The sequence below is a fragment of the Olea europaea genome, unplaced genomic scaffold, assembly GCF_002742605.1.
Source record: "Olea europaea var. sylvestris unplaced genomic scaffold, O_europaea_v1 scaffold2296, whole genome shotgun sequence".
In the NCBI taxonomy this organism is placed as follows: Eukaryota; Viridiplantae; Streptophyta; class Magnoliopsida; order Lamiales; family Oleaceae; genus Olea; species Olea europaea.
The window spans coordinates 68767-81817 of NW_019241043.1; the positions used below are offsets into that span (position 1 = coordinate 68767).

General features: G+C 30.1%; 1 protein-coding gene across 1 annotated transcript in view; it reads right to left on the minus strand.

Moving 5' to 3' along the window:
* Nucleotides 1-12666, minus strand: part of LOC111381360 — a 31181-nt gene extending 18515 nt beyond the window's left edge. Inside the window, exon 1 of the mRNA XM_023005136.1 lies at nt 12567-12666. Within this exon, the coding sequence (XP_022860904.1) occupies nt 12567-12666 (100 nt within the window). The remainder of the gene's footprint in view (nt 1-12566) is intronic.
* Nucleotides 12667-13051: the final 385 nt, after the last annotated feature.

The window sequence follows — 13051 nt, forward strand, 5'->3', positions numbered from 1 at the left end:
CTGTGTTTATTATAGTAGCCACCTCTTTTTTAATCGATTCATCACCAAGTGTCTTTGGAAAATGGCTACTTAAGGACAACCAACTTTCCCATGCTTGAGAACAATTCTCAAATTGCAGTGACAATCAAAAGATTTAATTTCGTTGTTGGTATCCAATATGCCTTTCAAATGTACATGGTTACTCACGATTCAATAAATATGAATGACGAAAAGAAAAAGAATAATATATAAAATGTATCAATTAATTTAACATGAATTTTTATTAAATTAATTATGCTCCCATTGTTTAACTAAAATTTATGACCCTCTTACATAAATTTATGGAGTCCATACTTGACTCCCAGTGGGTTGGGATCCCATCTATTATATTAAGACTTCGAGTGTATTCAACAAGTCTTAATATAACATTTGGGTAGATACTATTATCAATTGTATCTCCATACAACTCTTAGATCATTAAGCTGACAACTCTTTGTTTTCACACATCTTATGTGTTAGCTTAACATACTTCTAAAATTTATCTCCTTAAGTGTACTCAACAAAAGATAAATTTTAGTTAAATCAAACCCGTCATTCAGAAATATCAAATATTTCATAGTGTCAAACATATCCCTAATGGACCAGCCTTGAGTGTACTCAACTAGTTGAGACGATTTGAAATTCTAATTTTTCACTATAATGATGGAAGGCGATTATAAATATGACTTAATATTTTATGGGGGGATTTTGCGTTGAAAGGTCTCATCGTAACAATAATATATATTTTATTATACATCTACCATGCAAATAAACATATATAACATAATATAATAGTATGGACGATTATGAACTTTTATTATCTAGTCTTCCCGAGCCATAAGGAAAACTAGTTGGTCAATTTCTAGGGGGTATAGCATTGAACAGTGTCAAAGCACTATTTCCATGGTCTCCTCCTCTTCTTGTTTTTTCAATTAGTCTAGCTGCAACATGTATCATATACTAATTGGCACGCAGGCCTAAATAAAATTGGACTTGTAGGTCCATAGCAACAATAACAATAACGGACTCGCAGATTTAAAATGATTAAGAGCTCGCAGGCTTATAATAATAACAACAATAACGGGCTCGCAGACCCAAAATTAATTAAGAGCTCGCAGGCTCATAAAACGATAATAATAAAATTAACCATTCGACACATCCATATGGTCAGTCCAAAATCGTCCACTAATAATACATTCATCACATAAATGTATGCCTATATAATATCTAACATTATATGCAAACATGTTTCAAGTTTCTAGCAATTAAGATCGTCTAAACTCTTTTAAACTTATGGATCAGAATAATTAAATAATAAATTAATCAATTCATTTAATTAGCAGGCATTTTGACTTAAAATCAAATTTTAATTAAATACCGAATTAGAGTGCAGCTCTAATTCAACAATTATAAAGCGGGATAATTTAATTAAAATAGAGTCCAACTCTAATTTCAAAACTTAAGGCGGTTGAATTTAATTAAAATCAAATTTTAATTAAAAAAAAAATTAGAGTCTAACTCTAATTCCAAGATTTCAGGGTGAATTTATTTAATTAAAATCAAATTTTAATCAAACAATACATTAAAGTCCAACTCTAATATTAATAAAAATTTAAGGGCAAGACAATTTAATTAAAATCAAATTTTAATTAAATGTCAAATTAGAATCCAATTCTAACTTCTAGAATATATTCGGGGTGAATAATTAATGAAAATCAAATTTTAATTAAGTATTAAATTAAAATCCAACTCTATATTCGGTGTGAATAATTAATTAAAATCAAATTTTAATTAAGTATTAAATTAGAGTCCAACTCTAATTTACATTGAATTAATATTTTAATTTAGGATAACGCTCCTAAATAAAATAAAATTCAATTGGGGTCAAAATTCAATATTTAAGTTAAAATCCAATTTTAAAAAATATATATATAAAGTGTTGTCAAATTTAAATAAAATTTTAATTTGGGTCAAAATCAAAATTATGGGTCAAACCCATTTAAAATATAATTGTAAAACCATTTTAAAATTCAAATTCAAAACCATTTTGAAAATTGCAAATTTGACCCAAGTTCAAAATTGTTAAAGAAGGGCGCACAATTACAAAATTTGCATGACTGGCCCCTTATTTAAAATTTACATATTGACCCCTGATTTAATTGCAAGCAGGGGGCTCGCTATTTCACAAATTGCGCAAGAACCCCCCACCTCCAACTCTTTCACCCAACTCAGCAGAAACCCTAGAGCCGCTAATATATATATATATATATATATATATATATATATATTTTTCATCTATTTACCCCACTGGAGGGCAAGACCCGCCGCCCCAAATCAGCAACGCTTCGTGCTGCTGGCAGCGGCATCACAGCCGTTGCAGGTTCGCTCGCAGGCGCAGCCTACCCGCCGGCGGTGGCAAGCATGCCACTTGAGCTAGAAATTTTTTTTTGTTTGTTTTTTTTTTTCGAATCAAATTTCAAAAATATAAAATTAAATTTCCACTTAATTGCTAGAAACAAGAAAAATAATAACAATCAACGTTTGACTGTTCAATCACACAAATCAATTTCTAACAAACACAAAGGAGGCTATGATACCACTGTTGGGAATCTACTTAACATGTGCAGCGGAAATTAAAATAATTTTTGATTCTCACCAAGAATCGCTTTTGCATTTAGATAGAAATTGTGATAAGAATGTACATTTTTCAGATCTGCAAACTTCTTTACTATTCTTTTCGTTCCAACAATCTTGATTCGTCACCCACAACTGTTCAATTGTCCAACCTCCAACGGTGATCCACATAAAGAACAAGATTGCAGCTACCAGAGCTTTCTCCTCTTGTGCTAGCAAGAATAATTATGAGAAAAAATCATATGGATTGAAAACCCTAGCCATGTATTTATATAAACCCAAATGGGTCTGGTCCGGTCTAATATTTAAATAATCCATTTAATTAAATCTGGTCCGTGAATTAATTAATTAATTAATTCGGGCCTACAAATAACCAAATCAATTAATTAATTTATACAACGATTGTTAAATTAATTAATTGAGAAATTGCAATCTTCCAATTCTCTTTTGTGTGCGATCCATTCGGTTTCAGATCACGATGCCTGGCAACGTGAAATATTATTTTGATCAAATTAAAATTGATAAATTAAAACACTATTTTAATTTATCGTCAATTCACACTCGCCGTCCCAGATTGACATCTAGCAATGTGTTAGGACAATACATGTGACGGAAAATGTCATGTGGTATGACAAAACCAAACTCGTTCGTTTACCGTGAAACTATAATCCTTTCGTCAATATGATCCGATCAATTACGAGATATAGAAGTGTGTCAATATCGATTATCGATCATATCTTTCACTCCACTATTAAGTGAATATAAGTCAAAAACTCCTTTTCGACTTATGAGTATACGTTGGCCAAAGATTTCGTTATCGACTTAATTGAATGAAACGCAGATCATAATCTCTTACTATCTAAGAGTAACGAATTCTCTATTGGTCATTCACAACCTTTATATGATTATTGACATACCCGAACGATACCGTATTAACAGCCCTTGGCAGAACAACATCCAACACCATCAAAGCATGACCGTCCTCATATAAGGTACTATGACGACCTCAAGTCAAAAGAACCAATCCCACTATTGAACGCTGGAAATTAACTACTGACACTCAGATAGTCATCCATGCGGAATCTCTCGACGGGTCTCCAATATTTTGTTCTATAACAAAACATCCACGTGTTCATTTAAGTGTCACAACACTTTAACTTGTGAGATCAGCTACTTACTTCACAAGTAAGAAATGTCACACGTGATGGTCTATCCGTAATAGCGATATCCGTATCTCATTATTACTTACGACCACGGACTCTATTATTTATTTAATTGTCTATTAATTAAATAATAGATCTGTCATTACATTGCATTAATTATATATCAAAAGTATTTATGTCCAAAGTTGATTGGACCAAGGGCATAATACTTACATAAACAATAACTTGGTCGCTTAAATCATTTATTTTGTCGACTCTATATTTATAGAAAGTAATGTTGAATTTGTATCTTTTTCCATTCAATACACTTTGTTTCACTTGTATGCATGGTTGCTTACTATTATTCTCGCATTGCCATGACATTTATGGTTTGTTTGGTCATGTATTCCTAGAATAATCAGGATGCTATCAATGAAAGAACTAGTAAGTTTTTCTCAATAATATTGTCTAATCATATTAAATAACTTCTGTAAATCCTTGATTTCCATCAAGGATTGGAAATCATTGTCTTCTTTTTATATGCTGAATAAGCATAGCCAAAATTAAGCATATATTTTGGCTAAGCGTAAAAAGCTTACTCATAAATAGCTTACTTATAACTTTTAATATAACTTATTATTTTTTGTTTGTTAAAGTTGAAAATAAACAATATATTTATTTTGGAAAAAACCAAAGACAACGTTTGCTGAAGGCCTTTTGCAATGGTCTTTGAATGTTGTCGTATTCTTCCATTCTACGACAACATCGAAGCATGCAACACACTCTTGAACATTGCAAAAGGTCTTTCACAAAAATTTTGTATGTTGCAAAAGGCAATTTTTGTTATAGTTCAAAATAAGTAAGTAATGTTTTTATATTTTAAATTAAGGGGAAAAATAAAGTTCAACTAAACATGTTCTTTAAGCCAATTTTACTTTAAAAAATGACTTTGATCACTAATTTTTGAATTTCTTATCAAGTGAAAGTTAAGTATTACTCTAAGAACAAAGAATGTCTTTTTATCTATTGCTGGTCCATGAACCTTAGTAAGTGGGTATAAAAACTGTCATTTTATATGTAGAATATGTACATAATTGAATAAGAATTTGTCTTTTTTTTTTTTTTTCCCTTTCGTTATTTTAATAATAGACACTTGAAAATGGAATAATCATTTAATATGTTGTGATAGTGATTCAATGGCTACTCATGTATGCTTTCGACCTTGAGACCGTACAAATGAATACTTCGGTCCTTTCATGAGAGTGATCGATGATGAGGGATGAAGATCGGATGGTACTAGTATTAGCTAGCTTATTATTCAAGAGAGTTAATATTGCCATCTTTAAATACATTCTAATTTGAAATATAGATATTCTATTCTGCTTATGCTGGAAAATAAAATGAATCGAGATGTATGTGTGTGTGTGTGTGTGTATATATATATATATATATATTCAATTGATTTATTTGGAGAAAACAAATACAATAATTGTACCTGCAAACTTATTTTATATTTCAGTAATACTAAACTTATGAAAATAGTGTATTATTTATAGGGGTGCATGAAACCCTAGAAATACTGCAAATATGGAAACAAGATAAAAAAAATCATATGGAATAAAAAATATATTTTTTCAATAAAAATGGGTAGAATAAAGAAAATATTATATATATATTTTTAATAAAAGCACGTGAAATAAAGGAAATAATATTTTTCCAAAAAAATCCAACCCAATTTGGATAAAAAAAAATCTAATAATCTCCACATTGACACAAATTTCGATGCAATGAATGAATTTCCAAAATTTCTCTACTTAGAAAAAATAAATCCGACTGCAACGAAAAATTTGAACTCTTCAACAATAACCAAAATTTCTCCCACATAAAAATACTCATTATCTTCCAGGTATCTAACACGAATACATGAACCCAAAACACCGGATTTTCCAAAATTCACAAAGAAATAGAAATTATAAAACGGTGTGGAAGCACACCATATAGCGGAATCAACTCCCAATACTTTCATAGTAGGCTTTGGCTAGTTTCAACATCTTCAAAGCGCTAAAAGCGTATGCAATCGAATAAGCAGGTAAATACCTATTTCCAATGGGACTATCCCTAGTAGTTTAATATGGTGGAACCGTAGATAATTGTAGCAAATCGAAATTACCCAAATTCTTCAAACACGATTAAGTAGTATTTTTCAATATGGACCCTGAAACCAATCACAAAGGTATAGTACCAAATTCAATCTCCACCACGGTATTAAATTTGTGATGACTTTTCCTCACAAATTCCAACTGACCTTATAAGATGTATAACTAGAACCTCGTCCGTCCCTCCAATACAATACGAACACCCTTCCAAACCCTCAAGACTCCATCTCTTCCAAAGAACATGTACCATTTTAAATCATGAGTACTCAACAAAATGATATCCTTTTCAAGTCTGAAATATGTCGAACATGATCAAGTGTTTTACATGTTCTATCCATCATCTTCAATCTGATTCTACTAAGACCAGCTATCCGGCAACGTTTGTTGTTACCCATAACGACGATATCTTGTTTCAACGTTTTATATGTTTCAAACAAATCTCGATTGAGATACATAGAATGCACAAGCTGTATCCAAAGTTCACTCTTCGTCGGGTTCAGATTCATGTCAGAAATCGTCAAAACATCTCCATTATTCCAATAGTTCTCGACTATGTTGGTTTTCTCTGAAGTATTTGACTGTCTCCCATAATTTGTAGTTAAATTACATTTGTTCTGTAATTTGTTGCATTCCCTTTTAATGTGTCATTTCTTTTTACAATAATAACAAACCTAATTACTAAAATTTGATCTCGACTTACCTCTTCTCCGATCAAGACGAACAACAAGGCATTCTCCATTTTTGACCTTGGATCCGACCAAATGCTTTATTTTATCTTTCTAGAATAAGAGATCATAAGCTTCCTCAATGGTAAGAATATCACGACTACACAAGATCGTGTCCCTAAACAAAGTAAATGACGCAGGCAACTCACACAAAAATATTAAGGCAAAATTTTCTTCATCATTTTTTATCTCTAAAGTCTCCAAATCAACGACGATCTCTTTGAACACAGCCAAATGATTTTCTAAAGATTCGTCTTCTACCATGCGATGAGAATACAACCCTGCTTCATATGCAATTTGTTTGTCATACTTTTAATCATGCATAATTGGTCAAACTTCAACCATTATGCAGTTGTCATTTTCTCCATGAAAATATTCTGAAGAATATTGTTAGAGAAATAAAGATGGATTTGTGGAAGTACATTCTGATTACCTCAGTGTTTCTCCTCCGTCGTCCAAACTGTGGGTATTTTGTCAACTTCCAACAATGTATCATCCAATCCATCCGCGCGAGTACAGCTTATATCTTCACTTGCCTTATTAAGAATCTTGTATTGTGATCCAAAAGCGAAATTTCATGCTTCATAGCTATCATCAATAACAAAAACCTTGAACTAATCATAAACAATTGCTCTGATACCATTTTTTGGGAAATAAAATGGATCGAGATAATATATGACACAATATAAAGCGTATGAGAGCAAACAAATATCAAGATAAAAGGCAAAGTATTATTTGGTAGAAGAACGAAATATTTTATTCAATTGACTAATATGGGAAAAAAACAAATGCAATAACTGTGTTTATACAATTATTCTAAATTTCAACAATACAAAACTTGTGAAAAGGGTCTAATATTTATATGGGTGCACGTCAAACCCTAGAAATAGCACAAAGATGAAAACAAGATCAAAATCACACGAAATAAAGGAAGCAATATTTTTCCAAGACGCACAGAATCAAGGAAATAATATTTTTCCAATAAAAACGCGTGGAATAAAGGAAAATAATATTTTCTCAAAAAATCCAACATAATTTAGGTCAGAAAACTCAACAGCTTATACATGAATGTATTAGACTTTTATGTATGTATGCAAAAGGGCATCACACGTACAATAAAAATTCAGTAAATTAATGTTCGATAAATTAATAATCTCACTTCAATAATAAATTTCTTCGGTCCTGATTTGAACCAATGTACTAAATTAATAACCCCATTAGATGCATAAGATGATAACGTTTTGAGATCCTTTAAGATCCAATGAATATATAAATTAATAATTGCTTAAATTCATAAAAGTTCATGCTAATACAAATTAACAAACTTTTAATTTGATAACATTTTTTTCGATTTGCATCTTTTTCCAAAATATGTATCTAAAGTCTTTTGCTTTTCCTTTGCACCCAAACAAAACTCAACTTCATCCCTAATTTTTTGCAATGCAGATACTAAACTTGAATGATTAATCTTTCAATATATTAAACTTTGAAATCAATGCACGTACATATGTTTCCTCTTGGAATGTGTGTATGTGCCTTTTTTGTGCTCAGTGATTAAATTTTGAATTTCGTCACTATTATTATTATTAATTTTTTTTTTTTTTACTTTCCTACTTGTATTATGATAAAATATAATATAAGTCATAAAATATAAAATATCCTATAAATTAATAATTATTCATATCAATAGATTAATAAATTATTTACTTATTAATAAATTAATAATCCCTCTAAAATAATATTTTTCTCGATCCCAATATTATTAGTTTATAGAGGTTTTTACTGTATTGTGAATTATGGACTATCCATATAGTGACCTTACCATCTTTTTTATAAATTGTAAAATATATACTTGATGTCACTAAGGAAAAAAGAAGTTAAAAACTTTATTTATTGTTTACAATTTCTAATTAAAGTTTGTGAAAAAAAATCCAATCCTACAAAAATATATACGATCAATTTATTGTATATCGGTTAGTTCTTTTTATCCTATTATGCTGAATGTTATGTAAATATATACACACTTAATGCTATATATGTGTTATAATTTTGTGTTTTTGGTGGAAATTCATGCATTTTATTTCCTTTTACTTAGATAAAAATCTAGGTTTATTTTTCTATTGAAGCAACAAACTTTTGGTGTCGATTACAAGTGAGTCTTGAAAAGCTAAAGAATAAAGTTGTCCTTTCATACTAAAAGAAAGAATGGGGGAAAAAAAAAAAGGAAAGAAAAAAAGAAAAAAAAATTAAAAAAGAATTTGCCTTTTTTACTCGTCTCTAACATATTGAAAACTGGTTAGAACCAAGAAAATTTAAGCGAGATAAAATGATTCTTCAAAAAAGCTTCAAAGTCTTCTATTTTCGATAAGATGTTCAAGTCATTAACAAATCAACACCACTGATTATATGAAATATAAGTAAGAATCAACAATGAGTAGCACAAATTTGCTTGTATATTTATGATTTGTTGTGTAAAGATTGGATTCCATTAAAAGTATGATACTCATGTTAGGAATTTAGTTGACATGTACAGCGAAAGTTAAACAAAATTTTCAATTTCCATAAAAAAATATTTTTTGTGTTTAGATAAAAAACTGTGGTAGAAATTTATATCTCTGTTGAATTATGCAATCACCTTTGCTTTTCTTGAACTTGAACAATCACGATCTACAATTCACAGTTGGTCAATTGTCCAGTCTTCAATGGAAATTCACGCAGGGAACAAGATTGAGAAAATTGGGATTTTTCTTTTCTTGTGTTTGCAAGAATATGAATTGTATTCTCTACAAATTTTCAAACCCTAATAGCTTATTAATATAAGTTCAAATAGACTTGATCTATCTCTTAATTTAATTCGGTCCAATATTTAATTAATCCAATTAATTAGCCCCCCGTTTGGTCCCCATTTTGTAGAAAAGAAAATGGGTGAAATAGTATTTTTTTTTTTTGAAAAAAGAGTGGTTGAAAAAGAAAAAAAAAGTTTTCGATTTATGTGTAATATTATTTTATGAAAAATTATGTTGTTGAAAATAGGAAAGATAAAAATGAAATGTAATGTAATGGAAATTAATGGGGGTCAAACAGGGGCTAAATTTGATCCGTAAATTAATTAATCCAATTAATTAATTCGATCTTATTAACAAGCAACCAAATTAATTAATTATCCTGCATTTGTCAATTAAATAATTTGTAAATCTCATTCTTTTAGTTTTCCTTTTGTGTGTGACCTATTAGATTCTCAATCACGATACTTAACAATATGAATTATTATTTTGATCTAATCAAAATTGATAAATTAAAATACATCTTTCAATTTATCATCAATTTATATTCGTCGTCCTAAATTGACATCTAGCAATGTGTTAAAGTAATACATATAACGAAAAATGTCACGTAATATAACAAAATTAAACTTGTTCGTTTATCGTGAAACTCTAATTCGATCCGATCAATTACGAGATATGAATATGTGTCAATCTCAATTATTGATCGTATCTTTCATTCTATTATTAAGTCAATATAAGTTGAAAACTCATTTTCTACTTATGAGTACATCTTAGCCAATAATTTCGTTATCAATTTAACTGAATAAAATTTAAATCATAATCTCTTACTATCTAAGACTAACAAATCCTCTATTGATCATTCACAATTTTCATATGATTCTTGACATACCCGAACGATGCCGTATTACCGACCTTTGGTAAAGCAATATCCAACACCACCAGAGTATAACTATCCTCATATAAGGCACTATGATAACCTCAAGTCAAAGGATCAATCAACTACCGAAAGTTAGAGATTAACCACTGACACGCAAATAGTTATCCATGTGAAATCTCCCTAATGGCTCTCCAATATTTTGTTCTATAACAAAACATTAAGTGTTCATTTAAGTATCACTACACTTTAACTTGTGAGATTAGCTATTTAATTCACAAGTAAGAAATGTCAAACGTGATGATCTATCCGCAATAATCATATCCGTATCTCGTTATTATTTACAACCATGGATGATTTAAGTTTCAATCATATATAATTTGTATCTCACAATTACAACTCTTTGTGATTAACAAATTATTATGATTTAAATTTATGAACTACATTATTTAATTTAATTAAATTTTAATTAAATAATAGATCTGCAATAAAATTACATCAATTATATATTAAAATTGTTGTGTCAAAAATTAATTGAACTTAGGACATAACACTTAAAGCTCAGACATTCAGTATCAAAATCATTTCTCGAGATAGAAGCTATTGATAAAAAAATCATAGAACAAATAAGGTATGCCAATCGGAAACACACGCTGTGGAGTTGTCAATCCGAGAATAATACAACTACATAAGAAAAAGAAAAAAAAAATTAAAGGAAGTACAAGAAAAATATAATAACTGACCACCTTGCTATTGACAAATCATTGATTCTTATAAATATTGTTGAGCTTGTCTCACATAAAAAAAACTTATTGGTCTTGTGAAGAAGCTTGCTTCTTGTACAGAAAAATTCTGACAAAATTTTACCAAAGAACACTTGACAAATTTCTATTGGACATGAAAAAGAAAAGCAGACCAATTAGATGCTGTCACAACAACATTTGAAGAAATTCTGGCAGATCTGCTTCTGTACAAGCAGATTTATTCTTTTGTAATCATTAATCAAAAGTAATTGATCCCTATAAAATACTGAAAACTTCACATAATTCACAATGGATTTTAATTTTATTCAATAAATCACCAAAATACGTCAAAGGAACATGAGTTTAAATAGAAAATCTGGGAAGAAAGAAAATAAAATAAAGTAAAAAAAAAAATCAAACACAATATACTAATAAAATTCAATTGGGACCTCATCAACAGCCTATTAATAAATGGGCACTTATATTCACATCACGATTTTTGTTACTGCACCACATTTCAATTACAATGAAGCTCCTTATGTGTTACTAAGTTTTGCACTCATGTCCCTGTTTTTTTTTAAGAATTAATGTTCTGCATAAGAAAAAGATGCTTTTTCGCGGTTTAATTGTAAGATCTTCTAATTTGAATTTTTCTAATAAAATGCATTTGGTTAAGGTTACAAACTTACAATATTTTGATAAAAGGAAAAGTGAATGGGGGGGGGGGGGAATGTTTTGGGAGAGAGTTTGTTTATTTCATTTCGAAAAATTTCATAAGTAAGAGATTAATTATAACATATTTCAAAATTAAGAAAACAAGTTTCAAAATTTCAAAAATTAGATTTTTATTAAATATTTCATGATTTAATTAATTTATTAATTATTTTATTAATTAAATATATTTAGATCACATATCTATACAATTTGATCACAAATTAACAATTTAATTAGACACTTATTATTTTTTTGTCATAAATCAGAAATTTTATATCACAAATTATTTTACGATCACAATTCAAAAACTTTGTAAGTCACAATTTGTTCATTGGTCACAAATCAAAAAAATAAATTAGTCACGAATTAATTTTTAGTCATAACTTATCAAATTATTGGTCACAACTTAATTTTGTCATAAATAAAAAATTTTATAGGTCACATATTATTTTTCGATCACGAATAATAAAATTTATAAGTCACAAATCACAAATATTATAGGTCACAACTTATTAGACAGTCACAAATTATTAATATTTTAGGCCACACATTATTTATTGATCACAATTTATCTTTTTCATTGGTCATATATTATTTATTGGTCACAAATTAACTAATTCATTGGTCACAATCAACCAAATAATTTGTGACCATCACCAACACTTACGACTACCACTTCAACGCTACCTCCAATCACACTACCATCGTCATCACCGTCAAAACCATCACCACATTGGTCACAACTTTCAGTCAACCAATAAAATCGTCACTTACACCCATACCAACCACCAGCGACCTTGCCCACCACCACCACCGCTACAACACCAACACCAACAGCATCCAAGCCCCATCCCACCACTGCAAAGCAGCGCATCACTGCCAACAACCACCAGTGATGCCGCCCCACTATCACCACCGTCGATATCATCACCACTACAACATCAACAGTAAAACCAACACCACCGCGACGAGTGTCGCATCAGTGACCAATAAATAGCGACGTTGAGGCACCACCATCACACACCAAACTCCAAAAACCATCATCTCTTATGCACCACATGTGACCACGACCCCCACCACAAAACCACCTCAAAAATAACCACAAAAATACCACAAGAACCACTAGAAACCCATCACAAAAAAAGCCACAAACCATAAATCTACCACAAACCATAAATCTATCTCCACCGCTACGCACGACGCGCTCTTAAACCATCATCTCCGTCTAGGCTTGTCGTTGCACTCGGCCGGATATCTGA